Below are 27,459 nucleotides of genomic sequence, written 5' to 3'. Positions count from 1 at the left end.
TCATCCAGTTCCCCTAAGAGATTTAAAGAGAATTAACATTTACAATCCAAAATTTGCCAAATTAATTTGTAAATGATACAGAACAGCACTGTTAGAAAGTGCTGGAGTCATTAACTTAAGAAAGAAAAAGACTCTTTAGCTTATAATAAAACACAGATAAGATTCTCACTTAAGCTATATATTTATATGTGTCTACTTTAGAGTTATCAAAGTAAGAGGTTTCTGTAGTATATCCAATAAGCTAATTATCCAATAAAACTTGCAATTTTTAGCTAGTAAAAGTGAACGCTTTAGAGTCTGCATCTTCTTACCAACATTCAGAGGTAGAACACAGTAAGCCGAATCAGCGTCTGTGGGTTTAAACTCTAGTGCAGGTTTTTCAAGGCGAAGAATATGTGAGAATATATACTGGTGGAGTCTTGTGATCAACTCGAGCATTTGTAGAGACAATGTGAAACCAGACTTCTTCAACTCAATAGATATGGTCACCTCTCCAGAGCGAGTATACACGGGAAAGTGCGGAATCTTAGCAAAAATAAAAAGCACCCCAAAGTTAACAGGTGGTTTATTCCTTTATAAATATTTAAGTTCAAAAGAGGAACGATGCTTCCTATCAGAGAAAAGATACCTTGATTTTTAAGTATTAAGCACACTGAGGTAACGAAAGGCAGTTATTCTTAAGTAGTTTCTCTTTTTTAAAAAGATGATTATTTTTGATAGAAATCGTTACCCTGAAGAGTCTCACCTGAGGTATGGGTTTGGCTGTCAGTATTCCGAAGCATCGTGTAGTATCCTCGGGGGGATAAAGCTTCCGCCTTCTGAAGTTGAGCTCATCAGGCAGCGGTGTCGTGAGAACCATCCCTATCACATACAGGTAACAGGGCTGATCGGGTCTAGGGTAGCTATCCCTCAGACATTCTGGAATCTAGAATTGGGAAGAAAAATTCAGCATCAAGCTCAAGTCTAATGGTCTCTTTTCCAGATGTTGGCAAGGAAACAAATTTATTCCTGGATTCACCAAATGCTGATAAGGAAAAGCTAAAAGGGTAGCCGAGGCACAGGACCTCCTAGTTACTTAACCTGCTGGAGAGTAAGCACATCTCAGGTCTAGGATGCAAGGTGGCCCACGTTCACCTACCTTATAATGCACTGCTGACTATAAGGCTAATGCCAAAATTAGACAAAACGAACACTGTAGGGTCTTTTTTATTTAAAAAAAAATACTACTCATCTGATCTATTTCTTTTGGCTCGAGAACTCTTTTCTTCCTTGAGTCTTTATTCACTATAGAATATAATAAAGGCAGGTGAATTTTTAAAAAGCCCACATGATACTATTACTCAGATAACCTTTATTAACATTTTGATATACTGTATCATCTCCAGACGTTTTCCTAGGTATCAATGTATATAAACATACACACGCACATATTATTCATTACAAATGGAATCTCAAAGACGGTGTCGCAGCCTGATTTTTCTCTCCGATTTCTATGTGAGTAGAAAATGAGACTATCTTTCAGGGTTGATATGAATCAGTATCATCATTTTTAATGGCTACCTACCTCATTATATGAGTAAATCATAACTTAATCTGAAATTGTTTCTAAACTTTCAACATCCATACAAGCCCGCCCAATAGAATCCTTCAGTTTCTGAGACTCAGTGACAGAAATGATTATAGTTAAAAGGCAGAAAAATGCTGGCTTAGCAATGGTTATAATTAGTCTCCAATAACACAGAATATACCTATTAATTAAACAGGATGTAAGGCAGTGCTACGCTTCTCAAACACTTAGTAGTGACGTATGTCACATGCAATTAGTCCAGTTATCTTTGGGGTAAATGTCAAGAGTACATTTACAGGACCTCTTAATTTCATCGGGGTATGAGGGAAACCACCATTTCAAGAAAATGGGTAACATTCATGATTTCTGAATAACTGACAAGATTCTCAATCTTGAAACTGCTTAGCTGTGCAAATATTTTTAAAGTAAAACTTCAATAAAACTACAAAAATGAAATAAAAGGATGACACATTTAGGCTAAGATGAAAGTACACAGCAAAATTTTGCTTTTGCTTAGGGTTCTTAGCGGTAAAAATGTTAACATCTTGTAATTAAGTAAGCCCAGGATGGCTATAACTAGAAGTCGCTCTCGAGGTTATTTTAACGCACGAAACCTGCTAGCACGCCACAGATCGAACTAGAGGCCACACGCTGAAATCCTGATTCTGACTCCGAGCAGGCCACATCTTAACTCCTGACAAACAGGTGTCCTCATACCTGCCGGTGCACCCCTCACCTTGATCGGGCATCTTTTCACTTGCCTATTTTAGCATACAAAGCCTCTTTTGTCTTAGCCCCAAACGAAAGTAAAGCAAGACTCCTACCACTACAATGAAGAGAACAGAGGTCTCTTTAAACGGAATAAACTCATTCTGGATAGAATCTGAAAGATGAGGCCAAGAACCCTTTGAGAAGAAAAACCAAGGTGGCGTCTGAAGTGGGAGAGAGTGCGCAGGGCAGGAGCGAGAGTGAAGGGGCTGGTCAGAGGGGTCGTCAGTGGAGAAACGCGCGAGGTCCACAGGGTGGGCCAATCACAGGGGCTTGGAAGGCAAGCTGAGGCATCTGGATGTGACGTAGCAGGAAACAGAGTCAGAAAGGCCCGGTTTCGACATAGTTCTAACCGATACTAACTGCTTTGGGGTAGCACTGCCTGCGTTTTGTGGAGCCCGGTCTGCCTGGGACACTGGTCTCTTCCTCATCATGTAAGTCAAGCTCTTCTTCATATTTAACGGTTTCTTTCCCAACTGGCATCAAATGGTCATCCAGTTCCCCTAAGAGATTTAAAGAGAATTAACATTTACAATCCAAAATTTGCCAAATTAATTTGTAAATGATACAGAACAGCACTGTTAGGAAGCAATCTTTACCTTTAATCGTAAAAAAAGTAACCATATGTGATACCTAAGGAAAAGTCTATGTTGGCATTCCCTTATTCAGCGTGAGCAGAATTACAAACTCTTGTTCTAAGTTTCAGAAATAAAAACCATCACTTTATAAATGCCATGGAAAACAAGTCTCCCCATTTTTAAAAAAATGGGTGAATTTTACACTATATAAATGTGAGACTGATATATTAACACATTCGTGATTCAACAGTACGAGAAAAACCTTTATGTATTCAAAAGGCATCAGAAAACAAAGCGAAAACCTACAGCCGCTGCAACGCAGGTACGTGGCGCAGCCCCGGCCCCACCAGTCAAGGCCACATGGCAAGGGCGGCAGGTTCACAGAGCCGCAAAGTCCACGGAGACCTCTAAAGTCCTTGATATGCTTGTTTTACACTGTTTCTAACTTCAGTTTTATTTGCATGTGCTTGTCAAACACTTACCAATTTTGTGCAGTTTTTCACAGCAAATGAGCGCTACGACTCTTTCGGCTAGGCGTGTACAGCTCATCGGTGGACCCTGAAAGTAAAAAAACCATTTTCGTCACATATGCACATAGCTATGTTAACACCCAAAACATCTATGAAACCGCTGCCCCAATACCTTCAGAGTTAAAATTTACCAGAGCAAAGTTCTTTATTTTAAAAAACGTCAGCAAGATTTTAAAACTCCTAATCTCCGTTTGTGAGATAGCCATCTCTAAAAATCTTGCCCAGTAAAAAACTAAGTAAGTTATAACTAAGATTTGTCAGTATTGGTGAATTTAAAGTTCGATAAGATTTTAACGTATCTTATTTTCACTAATCTACAAATATGTAACCGAAAAAATAAAGACATCAGGATGTGACTATAACACACACGTTAATGGCTCGGAACTGCTTTTCACACACAGTGGAGACCAATCATCTTGGAATATCTGGAAATCTGCATTGGGACCGGGGACAGCAGTTACACAAAGGCAGATTTTCAAGTCGACAACAAAATAACCAGAGCGGCCCAAGCATATTTCATGAAATCTGTGTCACTACATTATCTAAGCCACAGCTGAATGATTCTGTCAGAAATGTTCGCACTGATAAAATCGGAAAGGAAACTTCAGAGGTCAGCTATTCCACTCCCGAGTCTGTAAGCTACATAGTCTACTGAAGATCTGAACATGTGTGTAGTTGACTGCAAAAGAGATTCATAAATCTACTTGTAGATTTAAAGCCAGATTACCTATAAATCACATAGGCTTGGAGAAGCTGAAAAAAAGAAAAAACATTAATGACATACATTAAAGGCACAAACGTTTTTTTCCTAAACTTACAACAATCGAGGCTCGAAGAGGTGAGTTAATTGGCAGATAGAGAGTTGAATAAAATGTCCCATCAGGCAGCTCTCGGGTTCTGCATTTAGGGGCCAGATGAGTGAACGGATCACTTGGTAATCTAGCACAGTATCTGTGAAGAAACAAAAATTCCGACGCTGAACTCACACGTGCGAGACCGATGAAAACCACTGTATTAACATTCACATCTCAAAGTCTGACTTCTGTCGCTGTTCCCTGCCACTGCACTGGTATTTACACGTGGAATGTGAGCTCCGTGGCTTCAAGCTTTCAGTAAGACGGAAGGACTTTGTGCGAAAATGTTCTGCCTATGCACTGTTCAACGGCGCAGCCACCGAGCGCCTGAAACATGGCGAGGGCAGCCACGGAACAAACTTTTCATTTTATTTAATTTTAACTAAAATTGAAATTTGAATTTACCTAGCCACATGCCTAGTGCTACCATACTGGACAGTGCAGAAAATATCGTTCTGAGCCCGTTAAGAGACCACGGAGCCAGTGCTTGCTCCTTACACTGGCCGGCCACGACAGGGCCCTGTGCGAGGCAGGCAGCAGAGGGTGGAGGGCCAGCCCAGCACCAGCACAGAGGACGCGAGGACAGGACGTGGAGCGGCAGCACAGGTGAGTGCTGCAGCCGGGTGAGAAGCTGCGAGCGGGTGTGAGGCCAAGTTAAGGAGGCTGCTGGGACAGAAGGGCGCTGGACCGGGCAGCAGCCCTGCAAGGTCGGGGCCTGGGCACTCGGGGCACCCAAACATGGTGGCGGCCCTGCGGAGTGGCTGCATACTGGGAAAATGGACGCAAAATTATTTGGAAAACAATGGGAATCATATTTCTCATTACTGAAGAAGTCAGGATCAAAGATGGAAAAGAGGAAAGCTAGAATGAACCCTCCCGTGTCATACTAAAAACGGAGGTAATGTCAGATAGGTAGTCAGATACAGAAACAAATATAAACATGTATGTGAATATCCATGTGCATATGCATAAACACGTGTTCTAGCTCTACCTGCTAAGGAGCCTGGCAGCAGCGATATTCAGTGGCAGTGAGTACACCTAGTGGTTTTTAAAGACCACTCATTCTCCACTAAAAGGAACCAAGGCCTTCTGGAGAAACAGCCAATCTCTAGGCTGAGTCTAGAACATTTTGATAGGCCATAAATAAGGAAGTATTCGAAGAATCATGGTGACATGTTAAAAAGACACAGAAGCTAGCTTGAAGGGGCTCTTGCTGGCCAAATCTGAGATAATTTTAACATCAAAATAAATAATAAATGACAGTAACAGAGTATAATCCATGAGTCCATTAGTTCGCACTGAATGAAAAACTAAAAAGAATAAATGGAAAAAAAGCAAAAACGCTTTCTTACAGTAGAACGCCAACTAATAAATGCAGAAAGGGAAATGGAATTAGAAAATCACCATTCTGCAGTTATCACAAGAATAATCAATTCGGGCAAGAAACATCAATGGATACTTAAAAGTAATGGGCGAAACTGGGAAGAGAAACAAATTTTACTTTCAAAGTATCTCCCCAGAAAAATCAATCACTAATTATAAAGGGGAAAGGTAACTTGGTAGTAGAGAGAGCTGGCAGACCTACGTAAGTGACCCAAGTCACCACCACCAGCAAGAGCACAAATCGACATCAAGGGGGCCTGATAAAATGAAATGAGGAGAACGCAGCACCACCTCTGTGATGTGCTGGCCCCAAAATGCATCACCTGGGTCTAATCACGAGAAACATCGTATAAACCCAAATTGAGAGACAGACTACAAAATGACTAGCCTGCGCTCTTCTGAAAGCTTCAAGGCCGTTAAAGTCGAGGAAAGACTGAAGAATGCTTCCTGGCTGAAGGAGACTAGAGATGATGGGAAAATGGATACGACCCGCCATCCTGGACTGGATTCTTTCTCTACAAAAGAACCTTCTCATGAAATCTGAATGGGTCTCTCGCTGAAGGGTGTATGGGAGTTCTCTGTAGTATTCTTGCAACATTTTAAAGTTTGAAATTGCTTCAAAATTAAAAGTTAAAAAGAAAACCTCACGCTTGCTGCTCCTTTATTTTGCCCCTGCATGCAGTTCACCCTGATGCGAACGTAAGCTAGGTATGTACCTGCCTTCCTTAGTTCTTAGAAGTGTTATCACCAACTCAGGGCGAAACAAATCAGAACAAACTCAAAAATACAAGTTAATTTATCACAATCTTAAATCACCACTGACGGAAAATTCAACATTCTCCAACATTCACAACACAAAAACAAATTTCAAATTGCAGAAAAATATTAGTGAGCACTATAAAATTAAATTAAATCTAATTAAAATAAGCACACCTTCATTACATCAGTCTTGTCAATGAGAACTAAACATTTATTACTGCATAATTCTGTTTTTGCTTTTTGACCAAAAAGAATGAATGGAAAAAGCAACTTCTTTCCCATATCTAACTATTACAAATGGAAAGACTGGTGATTGTTTGCAAAAGGTATTCAGCAATACAATACTTATAGGTTTAGACTTAGGTCTTGCAATACTCACAGACTTTCCAAGCAAATGAGTTCAGGCCATACCTATTGATGTGTCCGATGGCTGTGTTGATTGTGACTCGTGGACCACCATCATCGGGCCTCAACACGTATGGTGGGAAAACATCATCATCATCCACAACGGGCTCAATCTCAGTCTCACCAGTATCAACTGACTTGGAACATTTATTTCTTAAGATCTGAACATTTTAAAACAGAATGTATGATGAGAACAAATGCCTCCTCTGCCACATGTTGGCTGTCTTCCTCTGCACCTACAGAAAAGGCTCCTCTGACGTGAGACCTCTCTCTCCTAAACACACGTCAGTACCCCAAAGTCATCTGCTCAGAAAGTTCCTCCCAGTGCACTCCTCCCAGCCCAATCATGCGGAGATGCTCATCACACAGGTATAAGGTTTATGCTGTACTGCGCGCATGCACACGACTGCCTATCTTGCATGAGTACAGGAGCTATGTTGCCATTCTCAAATCACTCTATGACTCAGTCGACTGTTACTACTGTCCACACTACACTTTCCAGGTATTCTTCCCCAATTATCCATCCAATCATTTTCACTATTTTTACTGTGAGTTTTCAAACACTCCGTAAAGTACCGCTGGCTCTCTGTAATTATGTTTGACTTTCTCATGATGTGTACACTGCACACCACTATTAAGACTATTCTCTGTAGACAGACCGTTTTTATCTATTTACATGCTCATAAAAAATAACTTAAGAATATCGTATTAATTTTTGGATCCTACCTTTTCAATAGCTTTGTACGTTTTCAGGTCTTCTTCAAAACTTTTTATTTTGTCTGTATCTGCTAACATTATATAATTAGAGATCGGTGCCCTTGCTCTCCCTTTAGATTGAACATAGGATCGATACTCTGTGGGCAAATCAAAACGAACCACCAAGTTGCATTTTGGTATATCAACACCCTCCTCCACAATACTTGTTGCAATAAGCAGGTTAGTCTCATGTGCTCGAAATTTCCTAAGCACCTGAAAAAAAATCCACCAAAAAAGAGCAATTCTAAGAACATTACCAAGGAAAACGATGTAGTAAAAATAAGTGACAACTGTCAGTGACACATACTCTGAGCGAGCTAAATCTTTAAGATTACGAAGATGACATTGAACAAAACTCAAGATGCATGAACACATGGGCAAAGAAACTCCGAGTTAATGACTATTTTTCAACCGCATATGACTTGAAAAATCAAAGTGCCTTTCAACTTACAGAAGTGCCCTCTACAAACCCTAGGAAGCCTGCAGGGCGAAGGGGCTGGCCTCCTTAACAACCACAAAAGAATCTAATCGACACAGTGAGTGACCAAACGAATACACTTCTGGAGTCCTGTTGACACTCCAGCCCTCCAAAGAGGTATCTTAGGTCTGGAGACTGAGCAACATCCCTCCAAAAATGTTAACATTTCAGTAAAATCCCTAAGTCACTTGGAATTAAAATTATAAGCAAGGCTTCACTTATTTTCTGAATTTTAGGAATTTTCAATTTAAGAAATCAGAACAATTTAACGAAGTGAAAACTTTTTTCATACTAGATTTAAAATAATATTGTATCACGATCCAGGATAGGTTCAATGATAAAGTGAGCTGAGTTTTTGGGCAGATCTAGCAGCTCTGTCACTGGTATCCCCAAAGCTGGAATATTATCAAAAAGCTACGATGTAGAAAATGGCGTCAATGTGAATTATTCTGCTACTTTTATGTTAAATAACAGTTAAAATAAAGACTTTGGGTTTGCAAGCTGAAACACCATATTGTTTTCGCATATTTACAATGCTGTTTCCTACATTAAAATCTTTAAAAGCATGAAAAAAAAATAAGCCAAAATCTATATGGAAAACAAAACATTTTCCAGGAAAAATTTTCAGTCTGTTGCGCTTCAGAGTCCTAAGGAGTCAACAGGAGTTATAGTTACACATGCTGAGCTTCTCTGTAAAATGCAGTTGTGTGCCTGCCGTCAGTCCAATAAAGGAAAATGAAATGGCTGATAGCAGTTAAGACAGAAAATTGATTCGCCAGACAACTATTCTAATGCTGTATTTATGAATCACTACAGAGTTACCTCTCAGGAGACAGCTGCTCTAATTATGAGCAAGTATTCTACATTACAAGAAAATGCTCAGGAACTATGAAGAAAGGGGGTTCCGACAGGCAGAGTCTGTGAGCACATGTCCTGAAAGTTGTCATTTTACAATTATTCTAACTTAAGTTACCTCTTCCTGTTTTCTGAATTCCGCTTCCATCTGTTTGTTACGAGGCTGATTCTTGCCGATGCCATGTCCAGTTATAAAATTGCTGCTGATGTAAGCCAGCTCTGGATCCTGTTTGCCAGCTTCCTTTATCAATCTAGGAAAATTATATACATTTAGAAGTTAAGCACTGCTGAGGGGAAAATAATTTAAGCCTTTGTTTGTAAGGGCTCCCTTAAAATGGAAATACATGTATTTTTTTGCCAACGTACCTAACAAAACGATCTTGGTATTTTTTTTCGACTAGCTTAAACAGAAATCACGCCACTCTTCGCTGAGTAGAACTGTGGACCAGTTCTACTTATAAATACTTATAACGCCAAGAACAGAGTTTCTTTACAATGATGACTGAATGGTCACAGGACCGCAAACTTTCTAATCTGGCAGTGGTGACGCAGTAGAAATGTGGCCTGTGGCAGCAGCCACGCCCATGTCGCTATGGCCACGCTTACGCAGAATACACACCAAACACCCTGACGTCCAGGGGAGAATTTCCACAGCGAAGGAAACCCACCCCCTCCGCGTGTAACGAGAGTTCCAGCTGTGCGTCCTAAGAAGCCTGGTTAGTTTTTCCAGTCTCACCCCAACACCCTGTGTCGCTGGAAGTGGAGCCCCAGAGAAGAAACACCTGCATCTACTGATAAGCACCTTTATTCCTAGCACCTCCTGTTCCCAGGCACTGATCACAGTTCTGCATAACAGAATACGGACTTGGGCACAGCAACGCCAGACCCCACCCCATCATGAAAGAGAAAGACTCCGGACTCTGGTCCCTCTCCTGGCCTGCTCCTGTGCGTTAGCCAGAATGCCCACACCCCGGGGCTGGCCTTCTGGCTAAGAAACGGAAAAGAGCTACAGGATGAGATCGCATTACCCGGTACGGAAGGGTAACAGTGCTGCCATTACAGCTATTTTGGAAATATCCACATTCAAAAACTCAGCACACAGGATAAATGGTTCCACACCTGATGTAAGTGATTCCATACGGCTCTTCTGAAGTCATACAACATAGCAAAAATTCCTAACAGAACACTGCATTTTTAAGTCAAACCATTCTTTCCTTCTTCTGACTACATGAAACAGACTAATATCAAAGAGCTGGAAGAAACCCTGAGTGGCCATCGAAAGTATCTTCCTGCTTCCACATCGGCAGAACCGGGCACGTCCAGGTTAGTCTGAGGGCCTGTCTATAATTCAAGTACTCGAAATGTTCAGAATCAGAAACTTCCATCATATGTTCCAAGCTCTGTTTCGTCACTATAATAAACTTACGTCAGTAACAGAAAGCAACGTGACATGCAAACGAATAGCATGCCCCGAAATCTAAACTATGAAGTTATCTTAGAAATAATATGTACTTCCAAATTTTAGTTTATATAAATAAGCATCAATGTAAATGCAATAGAGGAAAAAAAGAAAATGCATTTAAAGTTACTCCTAATTAGGCAAAGAATGTATTTTACTTTGCCAAAATGATCAATCTGGCAGACTTCAATTAACTGAGAAATGCGAACGCTAAATTTATTTCTCCTTAATGAAACTCATATCCATACTGCAAAGAACAGACAACATGCACATTTGTAAACAAAATCCCTTATAAGCAATAATTAAATGCTACATACACAGGCTGACAACGTTTAGACAAAAATTTTCTCTACTAAGAGATGCTTAATCACGTGCCTTTGACAAAGCTACAGGCTTCTGGAAAAACAAAACAGGGCGCTTACCAGTGAGTCACACAGACTGCCTGTAGTTTCATGGTACCACAGAATTGGTAAGACAAAGTCTGTTTCTTTTGACTCTCAACACCGAATTTTACTTGAGTTGCTCTACAAGCAAACTGATCAGCTAGCTGTTCTCTAGTGCACAGAGCTTCTGAGACCATCTGCAGTGAAGAACTGGTTTTCTTTCCTAATTTTGAACCCATCATAGATCAATATTTTTATAAATTTCAATGAAAATTAACTACTAACAAAATGAAACTTATAAAGCATTACTGTTATATTATGTTCAGCAGACACAACTGTCAAAACTAAAGAGTTTCAGGGTGCTTACTCCCAATCTCTGTACCTAACTCACCACAACTGGCACAAGCCCACAGACCACACTGTATGTACATGCACATTGCCTCCCCGATTATATTGGAAACAGCATGGCTAAAACCAGGAAATATGTATGCTATATTCCAAAAACTAGTAGATGCATTATTGAACATTGTGATTTGACTAAATGTGTGAATTTATACAGACAACCATGAGGGGGAAAATTTTCAAAGATACTCACATATCACTTGAAACATCTACCAGGTACTGACGCATGTTATCACCAATACCTTACTCCTTATATTTACTTATTAGTGTGAGAAAAATCGAATGTAATTCCTTTATGACCTTACCCCACAAAAAACAACTATCGTAGTTATAACACACTGATACTGTCTTCCCCAAATATATGCATAAAGAACATAAGAAATCAGCACCCACTTTGTGTCAGGTGATAAGAGTCATTTTTACACACACTGTCACTTATTAACAATCCGACAGGAGAGGAAGCTATTATTATTTTACAAAGGAAGATGCTGAGGCTTTAAAAAGTTAAGTAACTGTCACAAAATATACATCTACAAAGTGAGCAGAACTAAAAGGAACCAGAGCTCCTTGGAGAAGTGGCTGATTCTACAGCTGGAGCAGAGAAAGCAGAAGGGCCGGGAGCATCTTGTAGTGCCAGAAAGTGAGGAAGTGATGAAACAACAACAGGATGAGGGCAGGTCAAAGGGACACAGGGCACTGAGGAGCACCCCCCCCCCCCGCCCCATGGCCCAAGGTGGACCAATCTGAACAACAAAGTAAATAACCTAGTATTAGACTGTAACTCAAAGTATAAAATAAACAAACATGAGTCCACACAGATAAAAGAACATAACTCAATAAATGCAAATGTAAACAGGACAAAAAGAGACCTGTTTTCCTTACAGAAAAATTCCAACAGGATACACAGCCCTCTTCAAGAAGAAAGGTTATTCCTTTCCTCCCAGGATAAACCAGATTTGATAACTTCCTTCCAAAGAATAAAGTAAGAAAGGGCAGAATAGTAACTGTACAGTGGAGGAAGCTGGCAAACACTATCATAACCATGTGATAATGCTTAACATCACCAGTGACACTTCATGTTGGTACCATGATGTGACAAGAAGGGCACCTGATCTCCACAGTACTCTTCCAAATCCTAAAAGCCCAGTCTAATCCTGAGAAAAACATCAGACAAATTCAAATGGAGAAGCATTCTACAGAACACCTGACCTTGACCAAGACTGTCGAAGTCACCAAAACCAGGGAAAGCCTGAGAAACTAGAACAACAGACCAAAGGAGATTAGGGCGACATAACAGCTAAATGCAATACGGTACCTCGCTGTGTGACTCACTGGTAAGCGCCCTGTTTTGTCTTTCCAGAAGCCTGTAGCTTTGTCAAAGGCACGTGATTAAGCATCTCTCAGCAGGTAAAAAGAGGACATTAATGGGAAAACCGGTGACGTTCAAATAAAGTCTGGAGTTCAGTTAATAGTAATACATCAACGTTAGTTTCTTGTTTGTGACAAACGTACCACAATAATGTAAGATTTTAATAACACAAGAGATGGGGGAAGCGGGTGAGGGGTCATGGGCAACTCTGTACTACCTTCGCAACTTTTCTATAAACAAAAAGTTATCAGGAAAATGAGGGAGGAGAGCGAGGGAGAGGATGCGAACCGAGGTTTGTTCAATGCCAATGTCACACAAGACTAGTAAGTTACACAGTGAAAAGAGCCCCAGACCTGGAGAGTGAAGGCCATTTTCTGCCACTTGATATCAGTGTTATTTCGAGAGGGTCGCAAACTGAGTCTTAGTTTCCTCATTTATAATACAGTAAAAATATCTACCTTCCCCCCTCATGGAGTGCCGTGAAATTTAAAAACATATATAAACTATAAACCATAAAGCCCTATATACACATGGCAAAAGGAAAACTGTGAACATAAGACTGTACACAGACCTACATTGCATACAGACGTGGCTATGATTTATTTTCTTAATCAGGAGAGTAGAAAACTGCCGTGTGTTACCATAGCTTACACTCCCATGAAAACCGTTCACTGAAGAAGGGTTTTTCCTCCCATTAAACTGATGGAAGGAAAGAATCTGGATTTCAGGAAGTTCTTCTAAGCTTATTAAAAAGCTTACTGAAACAAGACCTCTATTGTATATTTAATTAGCTGCCCATAAAGTCAACCCTCAAGTCGCTCTTGATTCATCATCCAACACTAAATTCCAGCCACATTTTATGAAAGGTGATCACAATTACTCTGGTCCTCAAAGTCGATATAGGAAGTAACTGACTGATTTTCGATAAACCTTTTCAGACTAAAATTCCTCCAATGAAAACTGGCACATGTAACAACACAAGTAGAGGAGAGTGGCAAGAAAGAAAATAAACCCCCATTTCTTCTCTCCGAGCCCTAGAAAATTTATTTAATCCTTAAACCATCCTGTGAGGAGGCAGGGAGTATGTCTAGAACCAGGGTTAGAGCATTCGACTCTTCTGACCGCTGACGTGCCTTTCCCCAGCCCTGAGAAACAACCCACCGCCCACCGTGCTCTCGCAGGCCTGGCTCCTGGCGGCCTTCCCACCGCAGGGCCAGGCTCGGTGTTGCAAGGCCCAGGGGCCTTGTGACTGCAGCCAGAGCTGGAGACCAGGAGGTAAGGTATCAGGATTCGTGAATTGTCTCTGCCACTGACTAGCAATTTAACTCACAGCAAATCGCTTTTCCTCCTGAGGCCCTTTCTCTTTTTTATAAAAATAAGTGGCTTGGATTAGAGAGTCAGTGAAGTCCCTCTCCAAGCTTAAACTCCTGATTTCAGTGTAATTCACTACCTAAAGTTATTTTACTTTGTATTCATCACAAAGATCAGGCCCAATGACTATGAAAATTACCAGACTGAAAACCACCAGATGACGACCCCAGAGTCCAATTTCTCGTTACTCAAGTAAGTTTTCAAAAACCCCAAACCAGTCAGAAGCAGTTTAGAAAAAAAAAATCCCAAATTACCTCAGGAAACAAAGCTTAATTTCTCCTCAGAGATCACTACTTGCAGAAAAGGCTCTTAGGGATCAACTTTGGCCAATTAATGGATCTTGTAGAAAAGCAGATTGTCTGAAGTACAAAATAAGAACCCTGTTTTTGGCCCTTACAAATAATAGAGCACCTATCCACAAACCAAAAGAACTAGAAGTTAGGTGACCGTCTGACACAAATCTGAAGTGGAGCTCCCTGGCTAGGTCTGCGTTCAGGAAACACACACTTCTGCTGAAGAAGTGGGTAGGAGTGGGAATCCACAGCCTGGATTCACTGTCACCTTGGTCAACATCCTCCAAATTCTTCCCTAATATTTTTATTCTCTTCTAATTCAGAAAATTTTATTGCAACTCTAGTTGTTGTAAACTTTTTCCAACGCAAACTTGCAAACCTGAATCAACATTTGTTAAGAGAAAAGGCTAACAAAAAAATTAGCCACAATAATATCCAGGTAAAATTTATCTAAAGATTACTTTCAGGAAAAGGCCTGGTGTGGAACGCTTAACACGATGCCTAACGCATCATCACAGATTACAAATATCTGAATTGAATCAATAAGTGAATTTAAAACGAAGAATGCTTTAATTTTCTATACTTGCTCTCTCTTTTACAGGGATTAGAATAGTTTAGCATCCTTTAAGCAAAAAAAAGTCTGTCATGTCGAATCTAGCCTTTTGGGAAAGCCACTGTATAGAAGCACACCCTCCCCGTCAATGCATGGCACTGCGCATGAGCACTACACTGTGGTGGCGCCAAGCAAAGAACACGTACGTACTCTTCTGCTAGCTCTCAAAGCCATGACCGCACACGTCACAAACAAAAGCTGCCTTGTTCTACCGTGGGAAAAATGTTGATCTTGGAGATTTACCTGTTTAAGACAACTGCTGTGTATCTTCTTTCCACGAAAATAATTCCACATAAAATATTGGTAAATGGAGAAGGAAAATTTGTCTCTGGTTTCTCCTTTTCTTCAATTTCTTCATCCTCATCATCATCCTCAGAATCACTCCAAGACACATAATTATCCTGATTCCTATTATTGTACCACTCCACGCTTTCAAACTGTTGTCGCTCATATGGTTTATATTTGCGTAGGATTTCAAGCAGTTTTATTACTTTAGGAGTTACAAATTTCAGGTCAAGTGAGGCAGGTGAGAAGTGCTCTTCACATAGTGCATGTATTTTCCGTAGGAAAGTGTCTGTAAACAAAAGGAATTTCCTGTGCAGCTCCTCCTGTTCGTGCTTGATGTATTTCTGCAGTTCTCTTACCATCATTCCAGCGACTTTATCTGCACACCAGGGTCCCAGAACTACCAACACCGCACGACAGTCCGACAGTATCTACAGACAAATAACAGAGCCGAATGCTAAACAACCACCAGGTAGCATTTTCCTATGCGGTTTAACTGGGGTTTACAGTGTCTTCAGTCTGCTCCTCCAAAATAAATTTACCCAACTAATATAAACACTGGGGTTAATGCCCCAGGTTTGGAGGAGTGGCCAGTGGTTTTCTCAAGCTCACTTTTTCGTGTGTGTGTGTGTGTGTGTGTGTGTGTGTGTGTGTGTGTGTGTCCGAAACAAACTATCCTTTCATTTTCCCCAGCAAAAATTATCAAATAATACAAATAAAAGATACAATTATATAAAGTTAATATGACTGAATTTTAGACGTGTGGTTAGTCAGAAGTACAATGAGTCATTTACTCCCAGGTAACTATGCAAGGAATTATATGGCAGAGTCATTTTATTTTAGGTGTCAAAGAGCAAGACAATTTTCCTTTAATGTTTTTATGCCCAGAGAGCCACACCTTACAACCCTAGCTCAGAGCAGAATGTGAATCCACAGAGAGGCTATAACTAAGGAATCCTCTATAGGCAAGTTATAGATAGAGCTGAACAAGGACTTATTGAAAATTCAAGGGCTGAGAAAAGCCTGGGCATTGCTGCTTTAGAAAAAATCAGCAGGAGAGAAATGAAGATGCAGTTTCAGTGCTAATATTAACAGATGGTCACAAAGTCCTAGGATAATGGTTTTCAAGCTTTAATGCATCAGGATAACTGGAGGGCTCGTCAAATTTCTCGGTTGGACCCCACTCCGGTGGGTCAAGGGTGAGACACATAACCTGCATGTCAGCAGCTTCCAGGGGATGCTGGTCTGGGATCCACATGTGTGAGAACCACTACCCTAAGGATCTCTTCCCCAAGCCGGATCCCACTCAGGAATGACAGGCTCACGTCCACTTACACACAAGGAAATAGCACAATTCGGTTAGCACAAGAGTTTAAGCAGGAACTAACCGATTCTGACCAAGAAATTAAAAAATTGGACTCACTCCTTTTATTTAAATAACCATAACATGAATCCTCATCTCTTACATCAGGGAGGTCTATACTTAACAGAAATGTCTGTCAGGTAATAGTAAATTTCACCCAATCTATGTTCAATGAAAAATGTCCAAAGAGACAAGAAGGCCCTAAACTACAATGTGTAGAAAATAGCCTCGCTAGGAGCATATTTTCATTTCGATACTAAAAATAAACAGAAGCCTTTTATTATACTTCCTTTACTTACTTTGTATATGCTTACCTGTTTAGAAATTAAAGTAGAATCTCTTTCTTTTGAATGAACAGAAATGTTACAGTCACTGACAAAATTAAGTGCTTCTTCTAATTCCATCAGCAGTCTTTCATAAAGCCCACTTCTGTCCATAAACGGTCCACAGTCCACCACGATCTCACAAGGCTGAGAAGTGTATCTTAAACATCGGAAACAAAAGTTGTTGATACGCAATCAATTCACTACAGCAAATGATCCATTACGTGTCTAAACCAAAACAGAAACGGCCCACGTTCAGTCTGTCCGCCTACGTGGGATGACAGGCGGGCTCGCAACGAGCCTGAGCGGCATCCCCTCGTGCTGACGCTGTGAGTGCCCGTGAGGGCTCAAGGGATGAACGACTGAGGAGGCTGACGGTCAACGCACTTGGTGAATTTTCTGATGTCATTATTATCCCAGGCTGCTTATTTTGTGTTTTAGGTTTAGACTTTCATCTTGTGCCCCTCAGGAACGATGTTGGTCAAAATACTCAAGAAACTCAATAACGATCACTTCTCTGAAGCAGAAATCAGGGATTTGTAAGTCATGGGGCAAAGTGTTATTATTTATCCCTTTCCATACTATTTGAGACTTTTAGCATTTGCAAATGTCAATTGTTTTTAATGTGTTTTTAACGTATCCTCCTAAGGAAAGCTCCTCCAAACTTTGAATTAATTACATATCATTCCTTGGATCTTTCGCGCCTTTCATAAAGTATGACGAGAACAGCACATGATATTGTAAAAACACATATGATGATGAATTAAGGAAAATACAGTAAGAAATACTGAAATACTATAGTTTTCATTATTCTCAACCAGGATCTATACTTAACCAGAGTCACACTGGGAGAACTAGGCAATGTCAAATTCAACAGATTACTCATCAGCTTTACTTAAATGCTCTGATACCCTGTTTCTCCTGAAGACGGCAGCACTCCAGGCCTGCCAATCTAACTCAGGTCAGATGAAAGCTGACGGATGGCCTCTTACTGCGACATTGCAGATGCTTTGGCTCAGGGAAGTCAGAAACAGCATATCCAAACGGTCACGATGTCTGTATTTCCTAGGGCATTTGGATACCTAAGTTCCACAAACCTGAAACATTAGCTTTTCCTCTCATTCTACCAAGACAACTTTTCCCAAATTTTACTAAATGACAGGCACACTACAAGGTGTTTTCCATGTGTCAATGTAACTAACTATCAAAAAAGCCCCTGAAACCACTGTCAGTGCCATTTTACAGGTTTGCTGACAGTACATGACTCACTTCAAGTCACACAGCTTATAATTAACAGAGCCAGTACTCAAACTCATGTTTGATTTAACTCCCTAACTTGAGATATCAGTTTTCTCTGTTTATGATGTTTCAAGAACCACCACTTGGTAATCTGTAGCCTTATTTAAGACTACATCTATCAAGGATATAAAGGCATTTTATTATAAATTAAATTAGTTATATTTATTTAAAAATCTAATTTATACGGGCTTCCTTCCACCAACTTAAATCAAAAAAGGTGTGTGTATGGGTATTTTAATGAAACTCAAAACAGCAACCGCCTCAAAAAGAGACAAATCTAGAAATCATAAATATCTTTCTTAGACATTCATGCCCATTTTTAAAACTACAGGGTGTTTTTAATTATATAAAAGCATATTGTAAAATACTGAATTCTCTAAACGTTCTTTCAAACTATCATGTGGGACACATTTAGGTCAGAATAAAACACACACATTGACAGAAAAGAACACAAATTTACTGTCCAAGCTCCCAGTCCTTGTCAAAATCAGCAAATATGAAAGGCCGACGTTTATGCAATCTTCTCTCTTAAGGCAGAAACACCCCCATCTATACCACTCTCTGTGGAAACAGTCAGACCTTCGCATTCACAGGCAACTGCCTTGCAAAAGAACTGTCGGTCTAGCGAATTCCCTTTAACCACCATTTGGTCAAACAGGTGCTATCTGCAAGGCACTATGAAAGACACTGAAGGCTTAAAATTAGTTACAGCCAATCTCATTAAAGCCAAGTCATCTCAGTGCATACCTGTCTAAGACCACCAAGTCAGTTGCAGTTTCAGCGTTACTCTTGAGAATTTTCTCCAGTTTCTGAATCTTTTCTTCCAATTCCTCTGGATCACACTTCCCATTTAAAATGGAAGCAGTTAGTCCCAAAATACGAGGGCATGACGGACAATTTTCACAGAGCTAACATAACAACAAAAGATACTGACAGTAAGAAATTCGATTTGCAAGGCCCTAACGAAAGACATCACCATATTAAAACATGTCAAAAAGACTGACGAATACTAAAACTATTACTTATGAAATTATTGTAGCTTATTTAAAAGATCTATTGATCAAAAAGGCATATTTAAATATGCTAAGGCAGGTTATGTAATTCATTTATTTATATTATGTTTAAAATTTTATTACAAGTTTAGATTTGTAATGACAGATTATTATAGTTTATTATTATAGATGTAAATAAACGTTAATTTCATATTCATTCATTAAATAAGTTTTAATGTACTAATTAAAACTGGAACCAAGTTCTCTAAACTGGTGACTAAAATTATTGTTTCTGATATATAAAAACACTACTTATATACTCAGTAATTTGGCCTGAGTTATTAAACCTGGTAAAATCTAAAAACTTACCTTCATAATTTCTCGGTAGGGGTGGTCTAGGATTGCAAGATGACACTCATCAAACACCAAAAGGTTAATGTCTGACAGTGATAAGTAACCATTTTTCAAAACATTCAAGGCGACATAGCAAGTCATAACGAGAACCTATAATAAAATCAACATCAGTATACAAACGTGCCATTTACCTGCCCGACACACTTATATGAAATGAGATTACTAAGCCACTGTATTGTAGGTGAGGACTGAGAAATCCATTAACCAAAATTAAAACAAAAATTCTAAATGTGTGGTAGCTCACAGTTTGGAACCAAGAAGTAGAACTAGAAAAACATGAAAAAGACTAAGAGAAAATATTTTCAATAATGGAGACCGTGTATTTATGATAAATCTATTAAATTTTCTTCAGGGTTCCCGGCTCCTACAGTCATATTTTGACTGATGACACGTGTCAACTTAAGCAAATCACAAAACAATTCACACTGCTTTTCTCTTTTTTCTTTTGAACTGACAAGATTTTCTGGAAGATGATGCACGCTAAATGTTCTTTTTATACCTTATCATTCTGTGAACATTTAAGTGCTTTTTTAAGGAGGACTTAACCCAGCATGTGAGACATTCTAGGAGACGACAGACTGCTCAGGGGCAGCTGGGAAGCGTCTCTTCACCACTTCACATCCGCCAACACCAGCACACAGAGGCCCTCAACGCATGCTGGCGACGCGGAAATGTTAAGGGGGAGGAAGTCTCCCCCAAAGATCTCAACCTAGAAATGTCTCCAGTTTCAAGACACTTAACTCAAGAGTAAATTTTCTGAAAGCCAGTGGTCATCTGTAAGTTGGAAATACGTAATAGGAATTTGTGCTTTTCAAGCGAGTAAAGCCTGCTTGATAAAGCTGTTTCTTTTCTATGAAGTGAGAGCAACACAAATTAGCAATTTATGTAGTTTTAGGATGAGACTCACAGTGAGAAAAAGTGCCTAAGGGCTAGTTTTAGGCTGCCAACATACAGGAAAGTAGTTTTCAAGCCTAACTCAGACAACCAAGGCTACAGGTCATCTCACAAACCAAGTCAAGGACTTGTAGGGATTTACAGAGTCAAATTTCTCTACAAGTCTTACCTGGTGCTTAGCAAACTCTTGGTTCCATTTCTCTTTTGTCCAAGATGCATTTACTTCTAGGTTTGAGTATTCCCCAACCTTGAGATCTGAATGAGTTCTGACAGCTGACACTTGTTGAGCAACCTGGTTTGCTGATTACAAATATAAACTCCATGTAAATATGAGGGATCTTACCTAGTTGGCTCTTGGGACTACTAGCAATTAAGACAGTTATGGAAATCCTTACTTTTAACTATTATACCTAACCACCTATTTTTTAGATAGTCCACTTAAAATCACATTTCCAAGGTTACATCTTCCAAAATGTACTTATGAGACTCACCACCCTCATTCACTTCAGAGAACCTTATATCACCTTCCTTCTTTAGAGCTGATTTTCCCCAACCTAAGAATATAACTTCTAGGCTGGAATGGTAACTACTCCAGATCCAGCCCTCCTGTTTTCTTCAATAAAATCAGATCGTTTCAGCAAGAAACAAGACAGTCTAATGGGTACTGAAAGCACATGAGAGCATCGCATGCTGAGACGATCTAAAGAAAAGGAGAGGAGTGACATGGTTATATCCGTAACCGGGCAGCTCGGGTTCACATTTCCCGCTTTTTATTTTTAATATAAAATCCCACGCACACACCAAAAAAAACACAGTATTTTAAACTTACTGAATATCTATTAAGAAGCACCTAACTTTCTTTCTACAACTTGCATAATCATAAATTAAAGTTGCATGTCTCATAATCAAGCACGTTTTGACATATTTTGTAAAGCTAAACATCGAAAACAAAAATAACGGCAGCAACTTAGATTATGTTCCAAAAGTAATCCGTTCAAAGGGAATGCAGAATCGGAATTAAACGCAATCACATTTAGGAGAAAACTGAAGTTTAACGCCTGTGAGATAAAATGGCGAACATTTAAGAGACATCTAATAAAGAAACAAGACAAGATTCCTATTTCTATCAGAGTTTCGACAAGAACATTATTCGTCAAACTCTCTATGCTTTCGATAATGTAACCTAATGCCCAAAGAGAAAATCTGCTTAACCATAAAATCTCATCCAGTTTCCTCCACGCAATCCGATAAAATAATTTTGTATTACCAGAGTTGACCAAGAACACCGTCCTTTTCCCGAGTCTGCTGACGTCGCCCCTGATCTGATAGGACAGCTCTTTAGTGAGTAGCACTGCGATAAACGTCTTCCCTGAGCCAGTGTTCAGACAGACTATGGTATTATGGTCCAGAGCTGCTTCGAGCAGTTCAACCTGGAAATACAGTAGAAAGGCCGATTACACACTTCTCAGCTGAGTACAAAAGTTAGAAAACTGGATTCTGTTCTGCAGGAAATTCATTTCACTCTTTTCTAAAATCTTCCAATAAATTTGCCAAAAAATTTACTTGCTACATCTTCATATGATAATCAGAGGCATTAAAAGTCCTGTTTTACGTAGCTGTGCTGTGGACCCATATGTCGAAACGCATCTACATTTCTTTAAGAATGTTTTTTGCACGGACAGAATACTTCTTTAGAATACATGAATGACTAAATTTCTAATACCCGTGGTTCTGCCAGTTCACAGTGTTCCAACAGATCTCAATTCCGACCCAGCTCATGAGGACAGACACATCCAAATGGGGACTAAGGAACAGTGAGGTTTCCAGAGGGGAAAAATAAGGAACTTCACAAATAAGACTATCAAACCAATTACCCAGCAGATGTTAGCAGAGAAAAGGACTATTAACAACAAAGGTATTGGAATGAGACAGTTAATCAGAGAGGAAAGCTTGAAAAGGTAAATGAGTTTTATAAGTTGTGTCAACTATATGCTAATTTATTCCATTTTAGTAAAAATGCTCCAGTATTAGTGTTCTCATTAGTACCTGATATTTTCTTGGCGTATAAATGTTATCATGAATTGCTTCTTGTTGCCATGGCAGTCCAAAGAAAGGACCCATTGGTGAGGAAGCAGGGGTCATGAGCTGCAGGCCTGCCATGCTGAGGGGTTGCAAAGCAGGGCTTTTCATTCATCCAGTGTTTCTTTCATTGCATTTTTGTTCTAGCACAGCTTACTACAAAAGGGAAAAAGAAAACCATTACACAACCATGCAGGGTTAAAAACAAAAGCAAGCACAGAAACAAGAGAAACATCAGAACATCATTCAAACTCTTTCTAGAACTGTTTTAGCTTTTTCTTGATCTAAGGGGATTGTTTTAAAAGTCAAGCACTCTATACTCTCCAACTCGGCAACCCTAGACCCAGAAACCTGTCTAAAAGAATCGGACAACTGAACAAAGATGTAAGTACAAGAATAAGAAATAATAAATGTCTTAATAAAAAGTTAGCTAAGTAAATTACAGTATGGCTATATAATAGAATACTCTGAATCCATTAAGATAATATACATCCATATTTACTGACACAGAACCATGTCCATAATATATCTTTAAAAGAAAATATGTATAGCATGGTGCCTTTCAAAATATACGTATATATAAAATGTAAACATATATATTTCAAATATTATTTGTAAAATCTATGTTATTGATAAAATGAGACAATGTGCAGAAGGCACTGAGCATTGCGCCTGCACACAGGAAAGGTTCAAATGCCTGCCATCATTTATCGAAAGACCAAAAACACAGGTCTTTTTTTTCAATTAACAACCGAGTAGAGATGATCAACTATTTAAGTATGTATCTTTCAAATTATACATATCCTAGATAAATGAAAACGAAGCACGCCATTCTGTGATAGCTTTTCATGGTATCTAAACACTCTTCTGTATTTCATGTATTCTTTCCCAAAGATAAATGTCATCATGTAAAACGACAATACCGGGTCTTTCTAAAATTCCTCAACTGCAGGAAGAGGGTTAAGGTTTTAAGTCTCTATGTGAAAGTCCGTGACCGACTCTCCTGACTGTGCAGAATTTACACGCCCCACAGAACGGCCTTTTCTCCCTTGTACTGCTGCGGAGTGTTCACCGTTGTTACTCTACGAAACTGAAAAGAAAGAATACTGCTCTTTGTTCCTTGACGACAAAATCTCTGAATCTCCTGACACGTGAAATTTATAACCATGGGACAACAGAGTGACTTAAGCTGTTGCATCTAATCCAACCAGAAGTCTCAAGTGTAGTCCTCTTTTCTGCATAGACACGATACCAAATTCTGATTTCGGAGATTCATTCGGCTGACCGGAATTCACCATCCAACTAATGTACGTGCAATCTCAAGTAAGTGGTACCAGGGCAAATGGCTGCAGGAGCCCAGGACCTCAGGGAGGCAGGCACATCTGGGGACCAGACCGTACAGCCATTCTCATCACGCTTCTCAGAGGAAGATGGCGAGCAAAGTCTTCCGGAGTACATTACGAAAAACTACCAAGTCATTATTTTCCCTGGATCAAAGAGACAATCTGCTGGTTCCCCAGTGAACCGCAGCCCCAACAGCCGTTCCTTTCACCCCACACTAAGGATTCACTTTTCTCAGTTCTGCAGACCCACAGGATGCACACACACGCTCAGGTTCACTGCTAAAGCTTTTTACTCAACACAGTTGCCAGGAACTCAAAATGAAAACCTGTTTTATCTGATTTCCTGAGATCCAACAAGTCACTCTAAAGGCCCAAGGCTGAGATCCATAAGCACGTTCCAAGTGGCTACCATTCACGGGATCAGGATCCCTCCGTACTTCTCCTTCCTTACTCTAGGCTGCTTCCTGTCCAGGATTATTTATCCCTAACCCTGACCCTGACCCCTCACTTTTCACCCAACCCAAATGCTAATCCAAGACCAACCGCAGATACAGCAGAAGGTAATGGGAAATCCTTCTAAATCCTGGTGGCGGATGGGGAAAAATGAGAAGAAAGCAACAGCGTAAATCCCCAAATACACTTCCCTCCACCTCCAGAGACCAGGAACAGCCAGGAAGCAGAAACACCTTCCTTCTCCCTACTACCACGTCACCTCTTCTCATATAGATGACATTAGTAATATTCATAACTCCGGAAAAAAACCGATGAGAAGAAATGAGAAGAATGTTCTATTTTCTAAAAGAGAGGACTGCATTCTTCAAAAATATATCATAAAATACAAAGAAAAACGATGACAATGTTCCAGATTAAAGAATACTATAAAGAGACATGACAACTAAATGCAGAAAGTCATCTCAGACTGGGTGCTATACTACAGAACAATGCCACAAAGGACATTATGAAGACCACTGATAAAACTGTAGAAAACAGCACTGTTAAATTCACTGACGTTGATAACTGCAGTATGGCTACAGGCTACGTAAGAGAATATCCTTGTTCTCAGGAAACATTCACTAAAGTACTCAGTGGTAGAGGGCCATGATGTACACAACTTATTCTCAAATGGTTCAGAAAAAGAAACCACATGTAGTTATACAGAGAGTGTGTGCAAGCGATAAAGCAAATGCGGCGAAAATGGGTAAACACGAATTCTTTGTCCTGTTCTTATTCTTGCAACTTTTCTATAAGGTTGAAATTATTTCCAAACAGTTTTAAAAAGTAAATAAATACGACCAACGAGACTAGGAGTTCCTTTAGTATCGGAGCTGTATGTCTCCCACATATCTGTGTCACCCACTGAACCAAACCACACCCAGGACATGGCAAACATACAATGCAGAGTTGTAGAATGCAAACGATGCTCACGTGAGTGACATAGAAATCTTCAAACGGCCTCTGCTTTTCATAATTTATATCATATTGCATACATTCACAAAGAGATACATACACACACCAAGAACAAGATATTTCTCTTATCTGCTGCAGCTCTTAAATTTCTGGTACAATGTACCATATGTGCGGTTAAATAAATATCTGATGAACTGAATCAGAGATTCATAAATGTCCACACAATAACGTACAGAACAGAATCATAGGCCGTTCAAAAGATATTTCTATTTGGTTTGGAAATCCAGACCCACCCCCCTCCGACGTGCCTTTAAAGGGGGTGCAGGAGAGAGGATCTGCAAGGAAATGAGGACAGCAATTTAACTCTCCCGATTTTATTTTACATAAGGTCATAATGTTTAAATAAATTTTCATTCATTTAGTATACAGTGGCTAGCTAGGCCCGGTAATACACTTCCCATTTAGGGAAAGCAAATCCAAGATTTAAAAATTCAACAAGTAATCTAATAATGTGAAAACAGAAAAACCTGTAATTTTGCAAATTTTTACTCTCTCTCACATGTTGAAATAGATTTTTTCCCCTTAACTTGGCCTTAAGGACAAGCACTGAATCCCTGCTGGCACGTAAATGTTCTAGCTTCACAGATGAACCGACTGTAGTTAACTGCTTTAGCGGCGCCAACAGTAACCATGTGACTGTTTTTCAATCATAGATTTTAAATTTCTGGCCAATTTACACTCATCAAATTGGTGAAGTTGTTTCATATCTTCTATATATCATTCACTTAGAAATAACTTAGTAAAAGACAGGAATAAATTATTTTCCTCTTTCCACACAGGATAAATCACTGATTTACCGTTTTAATGTTTGAGATCTCTGTGTTGCTGTTGTCTGAACTGCATTTTGACATTGTGATAGCAGTTTATTGGAAAATCACAGCATGCCCAAGCTTCTGCTCTAAAAATAAATGCAAAAATAGCCAATTTTAAGATTTCTTTAAACTGAATATAAACACACTTATAAGAGTCCTACTGATATGAAGAGTTTAAAAAAAAAAGACCTTTATTTTTGTATGAAATTTTAAACAAAAGACATTTGGGTTATTTTAGGGTCCTTAGTGTTATTCTAAAACAAAGAACAAGAGAATGAACTACAGCAATAGCATGCCTAACTCCCAGAGATCTGGGGAGAGAAAGAGAAAAGTTCAGAAAAGACTTCAAGATAAGTACAAGGAAATGAAACAAAGCAAATAAATCCTAAAGATAGTGACTATAATGAAAAAATATAAAAATAAAAGGATAAGTATGTGTTATTTCCTAAATTCACATATACAAAGAAATAACGGAGGTCACCAGAAAAGGTAACTTGGCTGACAACTCCAAATCACCTGTAATAAGTCAATACGTGTATAAAATGTATGAACAATTCCAATTTGTCAAAATGAAATTAAAAAACAAAAACTCAAAGAACAGTTAAAGCCACACCATAAATTCTTATAGAATTCATTTATGAATAAAAGAATTCAGGAACACAGTTCGACAATGTTACTATTATGGGAAATTTTTAATTTAGGGGTGGTTCTAGAAGAGATTATAAATCAGAAACTAAGGAAGCATAAAAAGTAATGAGCTGAAAAGCTTAATTTAATCAACAAACGTTTGATTTCTGTTAGATGTGACATCAGTTTCATTTACGCTCATTGACTTACTGCAATGCCTGGACTAGCACAAGCTCGGGAAGGGCAAACTGACAGTGGTCTCTCTTCGCTTATCTAAGTCCAATCTAGCTGTTTAAAGGACATTTCTGTGGAGGTTAAACTTTCTCACTGCATACACAAATCTGTTTTGTCAGTAAGTTAAAGCAAAACAGGGAACCTTAACGCTATTTAAGTATGTCCATATTTACCTCAAAATGCTGATTCTAAGTTCTTTCAGTTCCCAAGTCTGTATTAATTCATACCCTAGGTAACCTAAAAGCAACAGAGAGAATATTTTAGAACATACAACTCATTTTTAAAAACCAACTTCAAGAAATTTCCTACTTGACAAAATTTTCATATTTACTTATCGGAATAAGGTCTCTGATAAAATAATTTATTTGGGGGAAGTCAAGAAAGCAGGATGTGTTTGAAAGAGTTGCCCTTTAAAATTTGCATTTATTACGTTCTAATACAATTGAAAAAATTTTACGTTGTTAGTACAATCAAATAGACATAAGGGAGAATTCTTGGCAGTAA

The 27,459-nt window shown here is 39.2% G+C and overlaps 1 protein-coding gene across 2 annotated transcripts in view; it reads right to left on the bottom strand.

Annotated features, from left to right (window-relative positions):
* Positions 1-27,192, bottom strand: part of DICER1 (dicer 1, ribonuclease III) — a 49,827-nt gene extending 22,635 nt beyond the window's left edge. The window contains exons 1-17 of one of the 2 annotated variants that reach the window (XM_011379597.2): positions 27,129-27,192; positions 26,080-26,180; positions 22,440-22,628; positions 21,661-21,823; positions 20,563-20,693; positions 19,455-19,589; positions 18,841-19,001; positions 16,786-16,954; positions 15,067-15,539; positions 9,052-9,184; positions 7,571-7,813; positions 6,851-7,005; positions 4,262-4,394; positions 3,396-3,471; positions 2,699-2,838; positions 746-925; positions 312-525 (exon numbers count right to left, since the gene is read on the bottom strand). In XM_011379597.2, coding sequence (XP_011377899.1) covers positions 312-525; positions 746-925; positions 2,699-2,838; positions 3,396-3,471; positions 4,262-4,394; positions 6,851-7,005; positions 7,571-7,813; positions 9,052-9,184; positions 15,067-15,539; positions 16,786-16,954; positions 18,841-19,001; positions 19,455-19,589; positions 20,563-20,693; positions 21,661-21,823; positions 22,440-22,583 — 2,650 coding nt within the window. In that variant the 5' untranslated portion in view covers positions 22,584-22,628; positions 26,080-26,180; positions 27,129-27,192. The remainder of the gene's footprint in view (positions 1-311; positions 526-745; positions 926-2,698; positions 2,839-3,395; positions 3,472-4,261; positions 4,395-6,850; positions 7,006-7,570; positions 7,814-9,051; positions 9,185-15,066; positions 15,540-16,785; positions 16,955-18,840; positions 19,002-19,454; positions 19,590-20,562; positions 20,694-21,660; positions 21,824-22,439; positions 22,629-26,079; positions 26,181-27,128) is intronic. The other variant, XM_023522961.1, reaches the window with a different exon arrangement.
* Between the last annotated feature and the right edge of the window lie 267 nt (positions 27,193-27,459).

Source organism: Pteropus vampyrus, unplaced genomic scaffold (assembly GCF_000151845.1).
Source record: "Pteropus vampyrus isolate Shadow unplaced genomic scaffold, Pvam_2.0 Scaffold367, whole genome shotgun sequence".
Classification (NCBI taxonomy): Eukaryota; Metazoa; Chordata; class Mammalia; order Chiroptera; family Pteropodidae; genus Pteropus; species Pteropus vampyrus.
The sequence above is the reverse complement of the archived record's forward strand: the minus strand, read 5'-3'. Positions and strand labels throughout refer to the sequence as shown.